This window comes from Manis pentadactyla, chromosome X (assembly GCF_030020395.1).
Source record: "Manis pentadactyla isolate mManPen7 chromosome X, mManPen7.hap1, whole genome shotgun sequence".
NCBI classification, from domain to species: Eukaryota; Metazoa; Chordata; class Mammalia; order Pholidota; family Manidae; genus Manis; species Manis pentadactyla.
In genome coordinates this window covers 17,920,606-17,943,204 of record NC_080038.1, presented here as the reverse complement: position 1 = coordinate 17,943,204, position 22,599 = coordinate 17,920,606, and the positions used below count along the sequence as shown (strand labels likewise).

Sequence of the window (22,599 nt, the reverse complement as noted above, 5' to 3'; positions counted from 1 at the left end):
GACTATTTTTCATTTCCCATGTTTGAAGCCCATTCACGAGGACTCCCTGGTATCAGTGATCACCTGGAGAGCTAGCTAAATACAAAGTTTCAAACAGATTTAGCCCCAGGAGACCAGAGGCCCTGTGGTGGTAATGTGACACAGGTTCTATCATCAGAGGGGCAGGCCGTCAGCCCGAGCCCTGGAAGTAAAAGATTGTATCATGGTGAGCATTCCAGGAACCGAACAAGATCCGAAGGAGTCCCTGCTCTTACAGTCACAGTATTTAAGGGTGACAAATTGCCAGAGGGAACCCTTAAACACCACATACCGATTCTATCAGATTCTGAAGATAAATAAACTTTAAAAATATTCACTTGTTTTTTAAAAGCACATTCAAGATGTGTGTTTCTATTTTGGTTCATTGCTTGTCTGTACACACAAGTCCAGGTTCTAATTGTTCACGAGTGAATGTTTCGAGGCAATGAGGCTTTTAGCCAGGCCTGGGATAAGGGCAGTAGAGCTCTTCAGCAGTGTTCAGATGCAGTTTGTACCAGGAGTGTAATCTAAATTTTATTAGCAATAGATTTTAGGATTGTCATCTCGTAAAATCAAATACTAAAGGATTTAAGGTAGTAATTTTTCTTATTTTCCAAAGAATTTTATATCTTCATGTGCAGCTAACTTTTAGGCTTTGGAGCCAATGAAGAAAAAAAGCAGCACAGATGATAAATAACACTAATGGTGGAAAAACCTCAACTGGCCAACCGTCCAGTCACCTAGTGTAAGTCTCAGGAACATGCACAAATTAAATCTCACTCTCACCCAGACCCTTTTCTGGGGCCTGACTAAAGCCTTCAGGGTTGTTTATAAACCACAACTGCAGGAATCCACTAACAAATAGTTGAGAGTTAACCTAACTTTACCCAGTAGAAATGCTTTCGGAAAGGTGTTCATAAAGTGAATCATACCTTAAATGTATTTAATGGCTTTGCTATCAGTGGCAATCTGGGTGATTTGTTTATCTTCTTGTCAATGAATAATCACAGGTGAATTGATTTGCTTTGTACATCCAGATTTTATAAGGCAGATTTTTCTTCAGGCCCAGATTCTCCTGCCTTCCCCAGCACACAGAGCCACGGCACAGAGGCTGGCACCTTTCGGCACTCCTCACACTTGAATCCTATCCCTACCAGCAGGGTTTCCTCATCCTGAGTTCCTAAAAGTAAGGAGTAGCTGAGATGAGGAGGTGAAACAGAATGGCTTGCTGAGGGATGGTCTTTGTTGTAATGCAAAAACATTTAATATCGGGAGACGAAGCCATTTATAGCATGCCTGGGAAGTGCCAAATTTCGTATATGGTAATAAAACTACTACATTCTTCTAGAAAAATCTATAGAGCATAATGAATGCATGAGCAAAATCTGCTTAAAACATATTCTTAGATGAGCTTCGCTAAGTAGCTCATCTTTATCAAACGCTTTCTTTCAGTGATATCCACATAAATTCATGATTTTTGTTTTTTTGAGAAGAAATTTGAAATGTTTATATGTCTGGGTTGAGTAACATGTATTTTCAGGGAGAACTTCATTGATTGGGTTACATTTGCACTTGGCCAGTTATAAACATTTATTTTCTATGCTGAATTGTTTGGTTGATCACAGCATGTTTTGTCTCACAGTTGAGAGTGAGAGTAAAGGTGTGCTCTGCTTGAGTTAAGATGGATTCTCACATTGGCCAAATACACACACCTTGTTTCTACCAGAGACTCGGCATATTTTGGTAGTTGTAATCACAGCATTGGGTTTTAATCTAAGAAATGACTTTCCTTCACTAGAGGGCTGCAAATTAGAGTCCAAGACATGAATTTGTTAATAGGTCTTCCTTTTTTAAAGGTAAGGCCTTTAGATACTATGTGTGTATGTACATTGTATAGAATCAGTGTGCACAAAGGTGGCCCATAATATATGCCATAGTCACTGTGTAACATCTTTTTATATAGGAGACATATAATATGTAAATATATATAATATGGCGTATCTCATTCAAACATTTTTATATTTATATGTAAAATGTGTGAATATATAATATGTAATATATAGACACATAGTATTTATATTCATACATTCAAACAATATACACTACATTATAAACACATGTATATGTATTATACATACATATATATACACAACATGAACTTAATTGCATAATACATATTATATATCATATATAATATAGCTAATGTGCTATGTAATATAAACTATACACCCAGATTATACACACACACAAGCGTGCACATGCACACTCACACACACACGTGTGTAGGCTGTATGGTAGGCTGATATGAAATTCATTTTACTGGTGAGGAAGAGAAATGCTAGTCTGCTACACCAGTCAATGCAGACAAGAGGCTAGAATCCTCTCTTAAGTTCTGCCTGTATTTTGATTCTTGGCTGGTGAAGTAGCCTAGGTGGAATATAGCCTAGATGACAGTGACTGTGGATCTGCTTGTGCTGTGAGCTCCTGGACCCACCTGGTCAAGACTCCCCACCCCCGGCGGTGACCTTCTGAGATGCTAGTCCAAATGCAATACCAAACTAGGTGTTTCTCCTCATGGTCTATTTTAACCAGCTCAGCATCCTGATGTTGCCTCCTACTTGCCCAACCTTCACAGAATCTACCACTCCACCCCGATCCCCACCCCATTCCCTAGACTAGGTGGCTTGAGCACCCAGAGGGTATCCCAGAGACCTGGGTTAAAGAGGAAGCACCCTTGCGTTCCTCTGCTGAGTTCTGCCTTCCTGGACCTGCACCTCCAGTCCATTCTTGTCTTCCTTTATGGTTAAGAATAGGACAAGAATGTGTTTTGTTCCATCTCCCCCAACCTATTTCTCTCCACCCACCGCTTGCTGTAAGATGATTGATGGAGCATAAAAATAATACGGTAAGAACAAAACTAGATTACACAATCTCCTTGTAAATTAGTCCCACAATGACCATAGGCCATGAAAATAAGATACTTAGGAAAAAAATACTTTGAAAATATTGTTTGGACTTACTCTATTGTAAATCATATTTAAACAAATATTTAAATCAGATATTTAAAACAAAACTGTGAACAACAAAACCCATATATATCATTTTTGTTTCCTAGCAACTACTGAGCCTACTAGTGGTTTATATCTAGAGTTATATAGTTCTATTCCATCATGTAGATTGTCATTTGTTGCATTATTCCACAATAATTTATTAAGTTGAATGGTAAGAAATTATGCTTTTGTAGTTCAAAAATGTTGGAGGCTGGTACCAATTTTGTAGGTCAAAAATGGTTGCATATTGGCTGTTTCATAGGGTTTGACCTTTATTATCTGGTCGATTTTTTTCCCTGTGTTTCTTGTGACTTTAGAAATATGCCAGAATACTCATCAGGAAAGCAAAACCTTTCAGGTTTGCTTAAATTGTGAGCAAATACAATTAAGAGTTCTAATTTCTCCATTCAAACTTAATTTCTTACACAAGAACTTTCACTCCTATATAAGCCTGAGTTCGTATAGTGCATCCATTGAGAAGGCATTGATGAGAACAAATTCTTGGGAGAACTGAATCGGATCTTCTGATTTCTGCGAAATACAGATCATCTTAGAATATATACCTGGAGAAAGCCAAACATCCCTGCTATTATTCTCCTCCTTACACTTAAACACACCCTTTCTTCCTTTCCCACCCCTGAATTTGAGTGGCCTGGCTAGATAACTCGCAAAGAAGAGGGCACCTTGGATGTGGCATTGGACCTTCTCAATATCCCCAAATTTGAAAGGCCTTGAAGAATATTTTTCTTGAAGAATACTTTTTGTCTCATCTGATCTCTGTAGCTCTTGTATCTTGATAAATGCAAAGCAACTCATAAATTAGATTGCCACATAGAAACTCATATTTAAACTATCTTTCACCACATTTCAATTCTCCTCTTTTAGTTGTACATCAAGCAACAAACCTTCCAGTTGAAGAAGGAAGAAATCTTCCTTCTGTTCCCTTTTATGTTCTCCCATATTCCTTTCCTTTCCTAATTTGTGTCCAATTAGCAAAGCCGTGGAAATATTAAGCCTACTAGGAAAAACTGTAGGCCAATGGTGTAAATCCTCATCTTTTAAAAGAAACTCCATAACGGGTTAAAATGATAAGTGTCATTATGTTTACAACTGGCAGTTTAAGTACTTCAATACCTGATATTGTGGTTTGGAAAGAAAGGATATTACTTCATGCATATGGGATATGGATGAAACAAACTCTTCTCCAAATTAAAAAATGTCATTGAGCATTTATAATATTGTAGACTTTTAAGGATTTCAGCTCTACATAAACTGATCTGACTCATATAGACAGGGGTTTTGGCAGAAATGTGATTGTCTAATATGCATGACATTAATTTAAAAAATTCTAAATCATGAGGTATCTACGCTTACATCATTGCCAAAGTGATTCATCTGTGTAGAATACATTCTTATTGCCAGAGATGTCACATATTGTCTTGGCTAGAAACACACAGTCACATCCCATTATGGTGAACTCTTAGAGTTTATCTAAATTCTTTCCTATTCTGGAATTTTGTCAGGTTAATGCCGCTTGACACACGTGGTGTTAAATTTTTCCATTCTAAATCTACTGCCATTTTGGCATTTGTCTGTATCTGGCCTTAGGTGACCGGGATCACACTGAGAATATTTAGTTTGTTGAATTTTAAAATACAGTGTTTATCACATTACAGACCTATTGTCAGCCAAGGAAATGTCTGCATTAGAAACTTTTTCTAAGATACTTTTCGTTCTGTATGAGGCCATGTATTTTTAAAAGTGTATTTGATATTGTATTTATAACAGAAAATCAGTAAGTTTTGCTAGAATCTGCTTAGTTTAAGCAAAGCCATTTTATGTTACAGACAGGCAAATTTAGAAACTGGACAGTTGCAAAACTCTTAGCACTGCATTTCTTCTTGGCCATTTGAAATATTTATTGGTATTTTAGGACTGGTCATCAAAACGCCAGAGTTGAACACTGTCCCTGAATGCAAAATTTATGAACGTGCTCTTGCTTATATTTCATTTTACAATCAAACTCTGAGAACAAAAATTTTATCTGAGAAATACAGAAGGGTAACCATCCTAAATCCAGGCACTGTTGGCTTTATGAGCATATTAAGTACCTATTACATAGTGCAAAGTATTTATTGCAAATGGACCTTAGCTACTAACACATGTAGCTTCCTTTCTTGTTGTGACTAAGTAATTTAAGATCTCTTTGGGCTGAAAATGTACAGAAAGGTTGCATAATGACTGTCAGCAGAGAAAACTGCCATCACATCAGTGCATGTAACATTCCTCACAAATTGCAAACAAGGGAGTGTTGGGCACCTGCCGTGCTTGGACTCTTTCACCACAAATGCCAGATTTTTCTGAATTGAACTGTGGTGTTAAGTTCAGTGACTCTCCGTCAGTCTCTGTGGAGTTGTGGCAGTGCTATTTCTGGATTTGTTTTTTAAGGACACTCCCCTGCTAACAGTTCCATCCCTTATGACCCTTCCCCATGCAGTACTGTCTGGTATATTCCTTTTGGGGTTGACTTTTACTTAGAAGATTTCAAATTTCTTTAAAAAGTACAAGAATAAATTTTAAGAAATTTTAAATATTGTGATTTATTTTACATAATAAAATTAATTTGAAAGTTTTGAATACTTAATTTTATTTTACTTATTGAAATAGATTTGTAGTGAAATTAAAGAGCTTTGGAATATTACTGCTTTTTTTTACTCAAAAAGCTCTAACTATTGCAATTTTGTTTTACTTAATGCAATTTTTAGGGAGTTTCTAAACAGTTTAGGAAATACTGTTTCATACTTTGAGCTCACGGGGAACAACCTGGAGTGTCATAAAACCAGGACCAATAGGCCTTTTTCTAGCTTTTGTCTCTTTTTGCCCTTGTGTTAGAAACCTGTCTCCATTCAGTTCCCACTTTCTTCTTATTCCTGTTTATCTTCCTCCCACAAAAATAACCACAACCAAACATGCTGTATTTTTTAAATGAAAAGCTTAAAAAACCCCAAAACCAAAACCAAACCAAAACAAACCAAGAACCAAGCATGTGACTAATCATGAGCAAAACATCTTCATTTGAACTTTGACCCAAGCCTCGGTGGAAGCTAATACCCAGTCCTACGCAGACTTAAAGGAACAGCCCTGGTTTCCACAATCCACTCACACACATCATGTTGGGGTTATTTTAAAGAGGCTCCTTTGCCTCCTTCGAAACAGACTGGGCTCAGGAGGAGGCGCGGCAGTCCCCTCTGCCGGTCTGGCAGTGATAAGTAAATGGTCCGCTTGCCCCGCCTCTGCCGCCTTCTGCCCAAAGCCCCTCTAATATGTGCTCACTGCCTGAGTCTCAATGCCCGCCAGCTGCGCAGCCGCCAGGGCAGCCTGCCCTTCTGCGGCCTTGCAGCTCTGCCGGCCCTGCTCTCTCATCTAACCCATAGCGCAGCTGAGGTTGCCCAAGTAAATTCCTTTTCCATTACCCCCAAACAGGGCATAAGGCATACTAATGACCTCACCACAGTTATTTCGCTGTCAACGAAAAATACCACTTCATTTGTCATGTCAGCATCTGATTCCAAATGACATTTTAATTTTGCTAAAGGAATTGATGCGAAGTTGCCACAGGGAAGGGGGGAAGCTAACCGTTTGAATCGTTGGCCCATGAGAGCCCCGCCGTCAGGTGTGCTGGGCATGCCATCTTCACTACCAGATGGACAGAGAGAGCAACTGATATATTATGACCACTGTGGCTTTGTTTTTACCGTTATCTGTATCAGGAAATTCCTGCAGCCCCCAAGAGAAAGTGTACCGGGATTCTCACCCAGTCATTTTAGAACATTCTCCTGAGTGTATAGCATGGATAGGAAAAAAGGTTACCTTGCAATTTGTGTCTCACTTGTTGCTTGCAAAGGTCTTGTACATTTGTCACATCCCTTTGTGTGGTGTTCACATCCGCTCTATCCACAGGATGGGGAAATGAGGGTAGCCGACTCTGTCAGCCCAGTCCATGTGCCCTCCAACCCACCATTCTTGAGCTCCCTGAAGGCTTCTTACTACAAAGAGCATTCACCCGAGGGATTTCTCCAGCTGCACCAATGCGCTCGGTCTTCCCTGGGATGTGCGGGGTGGAGTTGGGGGTGGGGGGCAACCCTGGGATAACCCTCACTTAATCATACCCAGGGTTTCTGGTACCAAATCCAGCTTCTAGTTCCATCACCCCTCAAGGAGGGCCTGTCTGAGGTGTGTTCTACGAGATCCCCCAAAAGTCCCCAGTGGTACTGAGCCCAAAACAGCAACCTGCTCCTTAACATAGCCTGACTGTCTTTCTTCCCTGGGTCATGTTCTCACTCCCAGACTAGGGCTTCCTGGGCTCACCTCTCAGCTAAACTGCTTAGGTCTAAATCCTTGTGTCAGGGTCTGCTTCTGGGGAAGCCTAAGATGCTGGGACACCAGAGAAGATTAGTATCTGCTCAGTGCCACACAGCTTCTTAGTGGAGAACCAGGCCTTCCAGTGAATCCCCGGACTTTAGACTGCTGGCATGGTTACCAGGTAAGGTTACCTCTTGCCAATGACCAGTACTTTATAGACTTGCTCCCAGGACTTCTGGGCAAAATGAAGACATTATAAATGAAAGAAAGGTGTTAGATAGCTACTCCTTGCCCTTTAGGAACCCAGTCACCACCACCAGCAGGAGGAAACAGAAAAATGAAGGGCAGTAATTACCTAGCATGACGAAAGGGACTCCCAGGAAGGTGGAATTGTATTTCCCACCAGTAAGATTGATGATCCCGGCCGCAGTGAGAGTGGCCAGGCTTATGGTCACCAACCCGAGCAGGCCTAGCCAGGGTTTGCTGCGGACGCAGTCCTGCATAGAGCAGCAGAGGATGGCCATGGTCACCACCAGGATCAGGCTGGTGACCAGGTAACGTTCCGATACACGGCTGGTCTTCTGGAAATCTTCCCTCAGTGAGGAGGATGTGTAAGGGTACATTTTGATTTTGCTGTTGGATTTCTGGAATAGTTGGATGGTGTCACAGAAGCTGGACTCCCACCTCTCAGCCACCATGTCATTGAGACTGTTGATTGACTGCAGGTAGTAGGTGAGCTGGACGGCCTCTGCAGATTTCACCCGGTCCTTGCTGTGCACGGTGACGCCTCCGAGCTGGTGCCCGTTGTACACTGCCCTCCCATCCTTTAAGTGAGTGATCGGGTATGTGATAGCAAAATTGGTCCGGTTGGTAGCCCGAGCATTCTTTAGCTCCTCCAGAACATGCACTATGTCGTCCACGATGCAAGTCTTATCATTATTCAGGATACATATGTGGGCGAATGTGTAATTAAAACCAGGCCTTGGAACCTGGATCCTGGTCACAGCAGCATGCAACTATAGGGAAAAAGTGAAAGTCAGTGTTTATTACCAAAACTTAGACATTAATAAGTGACATTAGCTCTATGGATTCAAATATGTCTATTTTTTTGTGGGGTTGGGGAGTCACTCATGCCATCTCAAAGCTAAGAGTTCAAATTAAGCATTATGACCTTGCTTTGGAATAGGCACTAAGGATGCAGAACACACATTTGACTTGTGGTCCTCTCAGTGTGGTCCCTGGACCAGCAGCCTCAGCACAACCTGGGAGCCCTTGTTGGAGATGAACATTCTCAGGCTCCACCTTGAACCTGGTAAATCAGAGTCTCTGGGGTAGGGCCTAAGAATTTAGGTTTTCACAAGCTCTCCAGAGGATTTGGATAGAGATAGATTTGGAGAAGTGCTGGGTGAAAGCACCGGTATTATTTCCACATGTTTTATTCTTTATTTGTGACTCAATTGGTCTATAAATGTCTGAAAATCTTATATGTCCAACGTCTTGAAAATGTAATATAAAAAGTGAATGAAAAAAGGTTCAATTCCAAGTGCAGAAGTCCTCTGCTGGCCCATCCCTTGCTACCAATTTGCAGGCAGCTAAATGATTTCCTCATCCAATTCAATCACCCTGTGCCATAAAAGAACAAGGAGTTCACCTTGAGGGCTCTCGTGTTCTCTGGTTTTCCTTGCCTGCTTATATGGGAAGGGAGCTGTGACAGCAAGAGCCTGGCTGGGATACCTGGGAATATGCTTAAGCACAGTGGGATTTCTTCTGCACACCTCACTCCAAGTCAAATGTGCCCTGCCCAGGTTCTATGCACCTGTGATTAAAGCGCACCTTGGGAATACAAACACTCATTTTACAGCCTGGACTGCATGCCAGGCACAGTTCTAGGCCCTTTGTACAGATTAACTCATTTAACCCTTACACAAACCTATGAAGTACGTATGCATACTAGCCTCATTTTCAGACAAGGAGACTGAGACACAGAGAAGCCAAGTCTCCTACCTAAGGTCACATGTGTAGTAAGAAAGAAAGTTGGGCTACACCAGGCAGTCTGGCTCCAGAGCCTGTGCTCCTAGCCTCTCACCATACACCTTTAGGTCAACAGTGGCAGCAACTGAGTGAATGTTCTTGCTAGCAACCAGTTCCTGAATTTGTGCCTTCACTGCCCACCCCTAAAAAAATCACAAATGCTCAAGTTCAGATATGTAGGAGTGTGTGTACTCTGTGTAAGATGAGGAAATAAGGCCTTCTCTCTGTAACTGCAGCCAGTCTGCAAAATGAGGCCAGTGGTAGGCATGTAGTTGAGTGCTAAGTAAATGAGCGCCTCTAGGAGTACGCCCAGCACTGAGTGGGCTCCCTTAAGAGCAGAGATAGTCATTGCAGAGCTGATGAATGAAGAAAAACATTTCATACATAAAGAGAATGAAACTTAACATCCCGAGTTGCCATACTATGGCTGTAGCAGTATAACTCATAGCCTTCTGAGCATCTCCATGACCCTGATACAGTTTCTCTTAAATCTGTTCTAGATGGATTTTTGCTAAGACATTTAGCTGTGCATGTGCCAGGGTGAGTGGAATATTTATTATGCTTTTTGAAAATGTCTGAGGGGGCACCAGCTGTCAAAGCCCTTTAGTTAGCAAAGAGCATGAGTTCATCTTAATTCTCAGTGCTCCCCTGCCCCCCAGTCTCCTCACAGGCACCAACCCTCAAGTTCAGGAAACACTTCATGTATTTCATGTATTACATTTGGCTGAAATACTTTGAGTTCTTTCCTTGATACACACACGCACACGCACACACACACACACACACACACACACACACACACACACACACACACACATTTGATCTCCCAGAGATACCTAGGAGTCTATTTACACAAAACTGTAACCAAATGCTACATTTTTGTTTTGATGCTTTGGGATTAATGATGAGAAAAATGTCTTAAATGGTTTTAAACCATGACAGTGTGTTTTCATCCATTCATCTCTATGCATGGCCTGGTCAGTTTTGATTAAAAGAACTCCTAGCTAAAAAAAGTCCAAAATATAAAAGGTTAATTTGGAGGAGCGAAGAGCCAAGAGGGATTTAAAGATGAGAGAGTTTGGATAAGAGTTAAAAAAGACTTCGGGGAAAGACTCAGAATAGGCTAGAAAAGGAGTGGTATTGAAAGCATGCATATGTGTAATATTTAGTGCATTGTTTGTTCCCATGAGCAGCCTAATAAATCTCCCTTAGAGTGATTACTAAATATGTCAAGAGAAAAAGATTGCCAAATAAGATGGTGTTAAGCCCAGGGCTGAACCCAGTAATAGCAAGGGGATCTTTTCCATCCATTCTCCAAGGCAAGCATGCCCTGCTGGATGGGGAGTTGTAAACTATGTAGCGATGTGCCAGCTCTGCAGATCTGCTGCTATGACCCCTGGGGCCGCATGTTAACCCCTGTACCATCAGATCCTACGAGGGGGCTTGGAAAAGGAGAATCTTGCTGAAGTTTGAGAGGGAAGCTTTCCTAGCTCTCAGTACCAGAGCTGCTGTGAGATGCAGCTGCTTTGCATTTCCATGGAGAGGTGGGTAGAACATGTGCCACTCCTGCTTCTGAGTGGCAGAGAGATGCTGAGTGACAAAGCAGTCAGAGAGGGGGTGTTGGCTGAGGCCACCCACCTGGCAGAAGTCTGTGGGATTTTCCTGTGGGATCAGAGGTGAGAGGGTAATAAGAGGCTTGAAACTACTCAGTTCTGATCTTTGGTTCTTCTGACGGCATATCAAGTACACACACAGCTCTTGGCTGTGCACATAGCCACAGGCAGGTGCCTGCACATCCTACCACACCTCTACCTGGACAGGGTCTTAGAACGCCCTGACTTACTTTCCTAAAGGAGCCTCACTTGCTAGAGATGCTAGTAGGTCTTCTTACATATATTCACAGGGGAAAAAGGAAGCCACAGATCGAAGCTATGCTTTTTTCTTCTTTATGCTTACTTTTAATTTCTACACTGAAAAAGAAAAGTAAGGGGAAAATGATGACTGGTCAGTTTAGCGTGACTTCCTCTTTGCCTTTAAATTAATCTTTTCTCTGGGGGGCAAAAGGGGAAAGAAAGACAGGAGCACATCAAAGCATGACAATGAAATGGCGACCAAGACACCTCAGTCCACAAAACGGGCAACCTCAGTCCACACAAGCTTGTCATTGAGCTGGGTAAGAAACCCTCTTCTCAGAACAGAAAAGGAGGGGAAGTGACACCAAGTAATTGTCCTGACCTTTAATATACTCTCAATCTATCATGTGAACCAACATAGAATCCATGTTTCTGTAAGTATGTATAGGTTCTAGATTACTCAGTCAACATACATCCAATAAATCCTTATCAAATCTACTGTGTTGTCAATAATAGGATAATTTCCCTGAATTTAGTGCGCTCACACTCACACATGGAAAATCACTGAAGAGATACATCTCAGACAAAGGGAAGATCCTAACCACAGGCAAAGCCAAGAGCTTTGTACTACTAAGGCCAATCCAATGTCAATCCTGATCACAGTACTTTTCGGTTTTGCTAGGTTTGCTGCAAAAGAGGCCAGAACTGAATAATTTAAACTGAGATTCATTCTCAGGCTCTGAGCATATTGTTTAAATTGTTAGCTTTGTTGCTCTCATTACCCTATAAGAATGACAACAGTAACAGTAACTAGTCTGCTAAGTATTTTCTTTACAGTTTAAAAAACTTACTCAATGTAAGACTCTGTGAACAAGATTAAATCATCACCCCCCTTTTATAGGTGGAGCAGTTGAAGCCTAGAGAATGACAATAACTCACCTAGGATGGCCCACTAAGTAAAGGACAGATGTGGGATTCTAAATCAGGCCTCCCTCCACAGTGGGACACTTAGACCCAGACAGCACAACGTCAGTAGTGTGCATGAAGAGCACTTGGGGAAGGTTGAAGACTTGTCAGCCCACCTTGTTCAAGTGATTGGCTATGGATGTGAGTGAGCTGTAGGATGGCCACACTTGGGGGTCTCTCTCCTTAGGAGAGACCAGCAGCAATCCAAGCGGCCAAGCCTCACCTTTAGATGGCAACCTCCTCACATGTCGTTAGTAACAGGTAGTGCAGGGGATGGGGTTGGAGCTCACTGACTTTTCTTATTTTCCATCCAGCCTCTGTAGTTGCCAAATAAAACTTTCAAAGACAGGTTTACCAAGAAAAAAAGGCTGTGGGACACAATGGAATCCAGTAACAAGAAGTTTTGGCTTCAAGTCTGGCTTCTGCTGCTTTCATAGGAGAGTCAGAGACCCTAGGAATTTCACTCCTTTAGGTCTAGGATTTATCAGTGAAAAACAGGAGTTTGGTCTAGCTAATCTTTATGGACAGACCCTTTTGGTTCAGATATGACATACTTCTAAGATGAGTGACATCCACAAACCATACAATCAGATCCTGGGTGAGAGAAAGTTTACTTCATAAATATCAATTTGAGATTTATTACAGCTGCTTGAAGTATGCTTTTCCAAAACACTGAAGTTCTTTTTAGGTCAATGACAGATCTGATAGTAGACGAAATCAAGAAAGAAAACCAGAGGGTAGGGAAAATAGGTTTACTGAAAAAAAAAAATAGATTCCCTTTTCTGAGTGATTTCCCGTTCTGGGGAGGTGCTGGCTCCTATAATCCCCTTCTGCCAGAGCCTGGGACAAAGCCAGTGTGGGCTGCCGGTCACGACAGGCCAGAGTCTAATTTCCTCTTGGCCTCTCCTTGGCACACTCAGATCTTCCTCAGAAGACAGCAGGGGCACCTTGTAGAGGAGAGTACAGGAGGATCTGGGAGGGAGGGAGTGTCTGCTCCTGAGCAGTGAGGAACGCAGGAAAAATACCTGTGGGTTCAGAGCATCTTTCACGGTACCTTTCAGCTCTTGGCTATTTTCTTGGTGAAAAGGGGGAGAAGGAAGGCAGGAAGTCCACTCTACCAGGCAGGGCAATCCCAGGCTCTGGAAGCAGCCTCACACTCACCCAGCAACCTCACCTGTGAGGGCAGACTCAGAGGAGGGGGTTCCCCAGGTCTCCAGGGGGAGTCAGTCTGATGACACCACCTTTAGGGCTGCCTTGCCTTCTGAGTCTTGCCTTCCCACGTCCTCTGTCTGCCACTCCCAAGTAAGCTGCTTTCATTAAAACAATTTAAAGAGAGAGGTGTTGGCTTGCCTTTCTAACCTGTATCTTTTGCTTCTTCCTTCAAAGTAACACTAAATCAAAATTGCTTAAAAAATGCTTTCAAGGAATATCTCGTTTCACCCCCAAATGAAATGTGTTCTTCGCTGAATCCCTCCAGATTCCTGGTCTTGCCCTGGATCTTATTATGCAGCTGTAAAGGGGTAGGCACTGATGGCCAATGTGTCCTCCCCCAGGACATAAGGAAACACCTTGAAGTAGGTAGATCTGGTCTCTGCAGTTCATCAATTACACTAACTCCCTTGGAGTTATGTTCTGTCTTTGTATGATCTCACTCTCACCCACTCTCTTTCCTCTTCTTTTAATAGAAATGCATTACATCAGAACACCAGAAGTTGCAAGCTGGGGATGGTTACCATGATTCATTTGTAGTGCAGCCAAAAGCAAGTTAGTCATCCCTTAATAAGTGAACAGAAATATCATTCTGCCTTTGAAACATTGCATGTTCGGAGGACACCAAATTTAAGCTGTGGATGTAGCCAAACAAGTGACTATCTATCCATGTGCTTCCTCTGCATGTGTGCCTGGTGTCATGCTAACTTGCTCTAGTGACAAAAGAAATAACCGGTTACCTCTGCCATTACTGTAGTGTCAGTGGAGGTCTGGGAGAGTGGAATGTTTCTGTTTTCCTTCTTGCTTTACCAGGGGGTAAACACTCTTATTGCAGGTGTTGACACTAAAAAGCAGCCAAGACAGCCCTACATCATAATTTTCCAAAAAGACTGTTTGTCTTTGCAGCTTTGGCTGAAAAAACCACGTAGCTTTGGATTTGAAGCAAATACATCTGAGATTTCAGAAACAAAAAGTAGTAATGATGAAGGAAAAGGCAGCTACAATGTCTCATTGCCACTGTTGCTGATTCCATATTGGTCTGGAGGAGAAAGACAATGTGGTGAACTGCAGGTCCAGTAACCCCTTTATTTCCATAGTCTGGCAGAAAATTTCACTTGGTCTTGCTTTTAAAAAGTTCCTTGATATCATAAAGACCCCTGGAAACCTGTAATGTTAAACTTTCTGAACAGAGTGGTGTTTTCTAAATCTCACTGTTCTCCCTTGACTATCAAGGTCAAGTGTAAACTGATTGAACAAGTTTGTGGGTCTTGAGTTCTGCTGGATAACTCTAAGAGGACAGGGCGCTCTCAGAAATGGGAGAGTGTTAAAGGTGATTGGTCAAGAGGCAAAGAGAGGTCCCAAGGAGCCGAATGCCTGGAGAACAGGCAACAGTAGTCTTAAGATTTGGTTAGGAGACCACAGATAACTATGTAAGGGACAGGACAAACAAGGTACCAAGGACATCGAGGTCTGGAGAATGACTGTGGAGCTGAGGTGGGAAAAGCCCTGGATCAGGAGTCAGAAGACTTCAATTTAAATCCTGGTTCTGGGTCTTGCTGGCCACATGAATTAGAGATAAATAAAAAATGAACCTTTAAAAACATGCATCATGCCACTTCCATGCTCTAAATCCTCCAGTGGTTCCCCGTAGCACTGAGAGCAAAAACCCAAGTCCTGACTGTGGCCAATAAGACAGAACATTGCTCTTGCGGACCTCTCTGGACTCATGTCACCCTATGCCCAAGTCACACTGCCCATATTTCTCTGCCTGGAACGTCCTTCCTCCAGATACCCTCACTTCCTTCACTTCCCAGCTCAAATGTAATCATCTTCCCTGACACCACCCCCAGTTAGACATCAGAGCAGCCCTCAACATCACCATCACCTCTTCTTTGAAGTTTTTCATGGTGCCAATCATGATATGACATCACATTACATGTCTTCTTTTTGTTTCTTTATTCTGCTGCCCCCACAGAATATGAGTTGACTGATGCCGGTTAGTTTGTGTATTTGGTCTGCTTCTACATCTCTGTTACCTAAAATGGTTCCTAAAACATGTACGAAATAGTTACAGAGTAAACACACGAATATAACAATTTTGTGAGTGAATGGATTTTAGTCTGTCCCCTGGGCATGATGAGGGCAGGTGAGGTGATGGATGTGCATGCATTTTGTAAACTCCAGAGGGCTACACGAATGTTAATTTCAGTTATTATACAGCATATACAGCATTATACAGGGAAGCATGGAGTGGCATCACCGCTAGTAAGTGTCTAACAGCTGTCTAGAGTTGTTCCTGGTTGTCCTGGCCCTTGGATCTTTCCCGGGATTTGACAACATCTTGTGCTTTAGTGGGAAGGGCATGCGTTATGAGGTCAGAATGTCACAGTTTCAAACCTTGCCTCTGTTAGTTTAAGCTACGGGACTGTAGCAGACACAGCTGGGCCATGCCCTTATCTTCTCACCACTTCAGCGCATGCCAGCCCCACTTCAGCCTGACTTGGATATACTGGGGCACTAACATTATCTTACTCCCAAGCAGCCTGGACCTATGACTAAAAACTGTGTCTAAACAGCCCAGCTCCCTTGTCTCCGGATGCCTCGGCAGCATGTGTTCTTCACTACTTCCCAGGGTTCCCCAGCAGGATTATGCTCCAGTCACCCGCAGGGTAACTGTCTTGCCAGTGTCCTCTAGCTCCATGCTGCCTTACCCTGTGTCATGTTGCCATTCCCTTGGCAGAACTTCCTGGGGTTGCCTTCCAGAAGTCCCATTTGCACTGAGGCCTTGACTTGGGATCACGTTTTGGGGGAGCCCAAACTAAGACAATGACTTTAGGCTTTTAATTCAGTTGCATTGTATGTAAAATGGGGATAAGCCTGACCTCAAGGGGGTCACTATAAGGATCAGGTGTGATAATGTATAAAGGGTGTCTGGCCTGGCATTTAGTATTGGGCTAAACCGTATGAAATTGCCATCCCTATAGGCAAAATGTGGTTCAATATTGGCAATTTTATGCGGTTCACTTAAATGGCCTTCAGCGAGGATCTGTTCTTTCCCTTTCTTGGCGGCTCCTCTTTCCCAAGAGTCCAGAATTTTATTTGGCTTCCAAGGAACAGTTTGGTGGTACCAGGACAGACTTTTAGGAAAAAGACAACAGTTTTGGGCTAGGGAAGGATCTCACATATCTACTCATTTCTTTTTGACCGTAAATACTGTGGGCATGGGTTATGAGGTCAGAATGCCACAATTTCAAATCTCGCCTCTGTTAGTTCAAGCTACGGGACTGTAGCAGGCATTGCCGGACCCTGCCCTTATGTTCTCACCACTTCAGTGCACGCCAGCCCTGCTTCCAGCCTGACGTGGAAATACTGGGGCATTAACATTATCTTGCATGCAACTGTAATGCACGCTTTTAACAGTTTCCGCTTAAGAAAAAAATTAAAATGCCATATAACCCATATTCTTGAAATACTCGAAACCACAAATAATGAATACCGTCAAATCTATAAAATTATGAACATGGGTCTCCATCAGATGAGCTCTTTGGCATTTTTTTTCCTTCAAAGGATTTACTAAGTTCTAATGGGCATGAACTTGAGAGCAATGTAAATTATGGCTGGAAAAAGAAGAAACAAGAAAAAATTTCCACTAATGACATGGTAATGGCACTCATGAACGATGGACCATGAGCTTTACAAGACCGAGTACTTGATGTACTTCATAAAAGAGTGTATTACCTGATAGTGAATTTTTTCCCACTGGAAATATTTTTTTTTTCTGTTCTCAAGGTTTTCCAACAAAACTACTGCCCTTAAATATCACAGTGTAAATGTGTGATCCTGGACACTAAGCTGTAACTTAATAGCTCTCTCTGTGCCTCACTTCTCTCATTGTAAAATGGGGCAATGATAGTATCTACCTTGTTAGGATTGTTGGAAGATAAGAGAGAAATTGAATGTGAACTGCTTAGTGTAGCCTCTGACACACAAGTGGTACCCAGTAAAAGTTTGTTAACAAAAACAAAATATCCCATTTCTATCCTCTGTTTTGCTTGTTCCCCTTTACTTTTTTTTCTTTAACATACAGGCCTTCCTTATAGTCCTTGACAAGTATATTCAATGAGATGTCAAGGTGACATATTTTTGCTCACGTCTTTACTGGGAGACTAAGGGGGTAAATGGGGCTGACAGCGCGTATCAGTGCAAATATTTGAGGGGAAGCTGGACAGTATGTGCTTACAAGTTGGTGTTCCCTAGTTCCAGGATAAGCTCCCAGCAGGACACCATCCCATCTTTTTCAGGTTAGCTGCCTAGCTGGACTACCATGCCCATCAGACCAGGCAGAGAACTATGGTAGAGGCAAAAGAGGGAAACAACAAGGTATCACGCCCCTACTAAGTGTTGGGCTTTGTGCCAATGATGCTGCATCTGTCATCTGATTTAATTCTCATGGCAACTTGGGGAGGTAAGCTGTGTTCACATTTACAGGCGGGGATACCGAGGCTCAAGGAGCTTAAATAATGTGCCCAGGGTCACAGATTTAGTATGTGGATCAGCCCAGACTTAAATCACGGGCTCAGAGCATTGTCCCCTGATGGCAGTTCCTTTGGCAAAGCCAGACTAAAACTTTACCCCCAGTCTTTCTACTTTGGTCATCTGGATATTGATAAACTGTGTGCAGGTATTAGGCTTAAGAGTCAAGCCCCAGGGTGAGATGGTTAGCAGCAGTTATGAACTGAAAGTGATGATGTCTCAAGGCCAAGGCGTCAGACACGACCAAACAGCCTAAGAGAAGCAGCGGTACTCTGACCTGTACTCAACAGTGAGCCCCAGAAAATGCCAGACATTTACCACAGAAACCTCAGAGAGAAGCCACAGCCCTGGTGCCAATGATAAGCACACACAACCAGCTGGAGACAAAGAAGACAGATGTTCAAAGAGAGGAGATTTTCATCAGCCCACATAGCAGCTTTTCCATCTTGTATGTCTCCCATGACCCCCCCATCCCCATCTCCACCCCCACTGGCACAGAAGGAAATTAAAAATTCATAGAACGTACAATGGAAAGGGCTGGCATTCTGGGCATTTACTGTAAAACACTGGATTGAAGTTGGGGGTGTGACAGGATGTGGGTGTCACCCCTCCCCCAAGGCATTTTAACCCTGGAATATATATGCTCCACAAGGGCAGGGACTGTTTCACTCTGTCCTGTGTTGCTTGCACAGAGAGTAGCCCAACAAAGCTGTGCTGACTGAACATCCAATGTGTGCTCCTTCTTGCTGATTTTTCTCAGCAAGTGACATTGAATCAGTGACATTGAATGATACTTGATTTGTACCCAAAGGCTACTGTGCTACATGCATATCATTTCCATCTTAAATAAACAAATGACATTGAATTTAGTCCTGTTGCTTACACACAGCAGACTAATGGCTGATCTCATTAGATAAATGGGTATGGTTAGACTAATCTAAAAAATGTAAGAGAAACAATTTAGGTAGGAGATTGGGTACTGAAATAATTATGTGTTATGCTTAATTATAGAGTAGTTTGAATTTTTCTTATGTATATGTTTGTTGGATTTCTTTTTTTGTGGGGAGAAAAGCTTTTTAAAAATACAGAAAAGTTTAGAGACTAATATAAGACTTCCCATGTACTTACATCCAATATCATTTCTAGTTGAAGATTCTGTCCCTGCTGTTAATGCCATTGGTGGGTAGGATGACCATATCATTTATCAAAACTGGAATCCTTTTGTGGATATAGGAGGGCACTGTTACTGTCAGAGGAACCCCAGGCATAAAGTGGGACTATTGCAAGTGAAGCAGGATGGGCTCCCCACCTATGGGTGCCTCAGAGGCTTTGAGCACTGATGTGACCCTATCCGTGTATGCCTGACAGGGGCCATGAGATGGCAGTCCTTTGGTTTGCAGACCCATCACTAATGGTGGAACCTAGACTTTTATTACAGGTGATGCTGTCCTGTCACTAGACAGGCTTCCAGGAAAGCAATCTGGAAAAACTCCTTCTGCCTCTACTTCCAACCACAGCTACCCTCCCACCACTGCAGTTTCCTTCCATGCCAAGGTTCTGCTGTTCGGCGGAATGCAGCTCACATGTAGTCCAGTTCTGCTCGCCACTGCAGGGATGCAGCGCATCCATACTGCCCTCAGAACAGTCCGTCTACCTGCCCTGCTGGAGTTGACAGTTGGCGCCCACTTGGTTGTCTTACTGACGTGTGGCTTTGCCCAGCCAGGAGCGAAGATTGTTTCCAAGTCAAGAGATACCACTCTGAGTGACTCTATCTTGCTTTAATGCTGACAGTGGCTCACAGACTTGGCTAATGCAAATTCCCAAGGCTGGCAGATGTGAAGTCTGTGCTTGGTCTCAGCATACTTGGAGGCCAGAGTATTTATTTGCTTTGTGGGGAGTCAGAGGTCATGCAGAGAAAGTCTTCTGTATTTCACTACTAATTATAGCAAGGAACCATTTACTCAACCTGTGTTATGTGTCTACATGATGTTGAACATTAATATAAGCTCTGGGGATAGAAAGAACATAGGTTACTTTCAAGAAACTTCAAGTCTAGTGGAGGAGCTTTAGGCAGATTCTCAGAATGGGTTAGCACAGGGAAGCACAAGATGAAGAAAAGTGTTACAGCACTACAGGAGGAATGGCTAATGGGTGCAGTGGGGAGATAGGACATCTAATATGCTGGGGTGTGTGTGTGTGTGCATGCACAGCATGTGTGTAGTAGTGTGGGGGGGCTTGCAATGAAACTAAGTTGGAGAGGAGACAGGGGCCACAGGAGGGAAAATCTTCCTGTTCACCTGTTCAATGAATATTTATTAGTAACTATTAGTAAATCTTACACCAAGGCACATGAACAAGACAGATACGGCTCTGTCTTCACAGAGCATTCAAACTATGGGAAATACAGACAAGCCACAAGGTGATTACAGGATCTGTTTGGTGTTCTGAGATGGGAGAAGTGCTGGATGTTAAGGGAAGGGCACCTACACCAACCTTGTAGGCCCAGGGAAGAATTATTGGAAGAAGAAACTTCTAAATTAGCCCCTGAAGAATGAGGAGAAATGAACCCTGGGCAGAGGCTTGGCGTGGGGTTAAGGAACCGGGGAAGAGAGTATATCAGGTGGAGGCTACAGCATGGGCAAAGTCTCAGAGGCACAAAACAGATGTCAGGGGAAGGAGAAGTGATTCTGGCTGGTGGGAGAACAGAGGAATGAATGCTAAAGAGGCAAACAAGGTCCAAATCACCCAACAGCTTGTCTGCTGCACTTGGAAGAGAAACTTTGTCCTTTAGGCAATTGGGAGCCAATGAAGGGTTTCACTGGGGATGAGATGACCAGAAACGTGTTGTGGGAGGATCACTCTGTCTGCAGTGTGGTAGCTGGACTGGGAAGGCTGGAGAGCAGAGGCAGGCAGATGGAATAAAACACCAACATAAGAACTAGTTCATTGATGGAATTAAAGGTCCGAACCATGGTGGTCCTACTGGCTTTAAGGAGGAAGAACACTGACATCTCTACCTGTTTATAGACCTGGACAGCTTACCCAAGGAGTAAGCCAGGTAGTAGAATATCATGACAACTTTTAGATCTGTAATACTGATTAAACATTGGAGCTGCATTTCCCAGGTTTGGATCTTAACATGTTGTCTACCAATTACATATTTATAGGTGTGCAGATCTAGCCAGTGTGTGCCTTTTGCTTTTCTGTGTGCATGCTTCCAAAGTGGAGTCATAGACCATACAAATACAGAAGGTGTTGGCCAGCTGCTTCAAGTTCCTCTGTAGCAGATGTGCTTGGCACCCTGCTGCTATCCTCTAGCCCTTGCCCCTTGAGAGCACACCTGCCTGACTTCAAATGCCAGCACCCACGCTTCTTTGTCAGAGAGCCCACTTTCCATCTGCTTTGGCAGGCCAGAGATCCTGGGGCATTAACAACCCCCTGGGAGCAGGCTTCAACGGATGACAGATGGGAGTTGGCATATAAATACCCGGTTCTCTCCCCATATGGGTGGGACTACTCATGGGTGAGTGTGTTTTCCCCTCGCTTCCCCAGTGGGGTTGTGTTCCAGTTGCCCAGAGCTGTGACTTGCATGATCACACATCCTTTTAGGTTCCTTCTCCTTTCTGTCTCCCTGCCCTGCTCCACTTCTGGTAGCCCTTCACCTCCCAAATAAACTATCTTTATTTGATTTCTTCTTTCAAGGTCAGCTTCGGGGAGAACCCAAACTAATATAATGTCTAATAATGCTCAAAGCCTCTGGAATTAGAGTTTCCTAGTGTCCTCAAAACACCAGCTATTCTAAAACTAACTCCCCTGTTTCATGTATATTCAGATATGGGTATGTCAAATAAAACAAAACTCAACCTTTATGGGGACAAAGTCAGGATCTTCTGAGCTTTTCTTCATACTCGGTCTTCAAGGGCAGACACCTTGTTCGATGATGCCCAACCTGCATGTGCAACAAAGATTTCTCAAGGAGCTCTGAGAAGTTCATGAATGTCAATGGCTGGATGCCATCACCTGCACCTCTCCTTTATTTGGGATATAGTCCAGTCTTTTCATTAAGGTTTGAAGCTAACCACATATTGGGTCCAGGGTACACCGATGACAAGAATGCCCCAGAACTCCTCAAGAAGGGCTTAAGCCTGCATCCTGCCAGGAATGGAGAACTGTGAGATGATGTGCTCTTGCATCTTCTTGCTGATGATAAAGGAAGCAGGCATTTCTTTGGCTTTTACTCTATCTGGAAAAAAACCCTCAGACACAGCAGCCTTTTTGGATCCTCCTGGGACATCTCAGCAGGTGAGGTCTCAGGCTTCAGTGTTCTCTGTTGACAGCAAATGCCGGAGTCTTGCCCAAGTTGGCTGAGAGTCCCTATCTTTACATATCTAGGTTTCTGCTGTTATGGCGGTAGGTGCGTGGGAGAGACAGCCGATGTATTCACTGGATTCCTTCCCAGGCAGTGATGTGCCTTGGGAGCATGTGCTGGTGGAGGCAGATCCTTCATGTGTCGGCACTGCCGCGGTGCAGGTGTTGAAAGTCTCCGTGATGGCAGTGTGTCGGACGTCTGTAAAACT

The 22,599-nt window shown here is 43.1% G+C and overlaps 1 protein-coding gene across 2 annotated transcripts in view; it reads right to left on the bottom strand.

Moving 5' to 3' along the window:
- PTCHD1 (patched domain containing 1) overlaps nt 1-22,599 on the bottom strand; it is a 51,675-nt gene that overhangs the window by 5,351 nt on the left and 23,725 nt on the right. For both annotated transcript variants that reach the window (XM_036912823.2, XM_036912822.2), the window contains one exon: nt 7,786-8,446. In XM_036912823.2, coding sequence (XP_036768718.2) covers nt 7,786-8,446 — 661 coding nt within the window. The remainder of the gene's footprint in view (nt 1-7,785; nt 8,447-22,599) is intronic.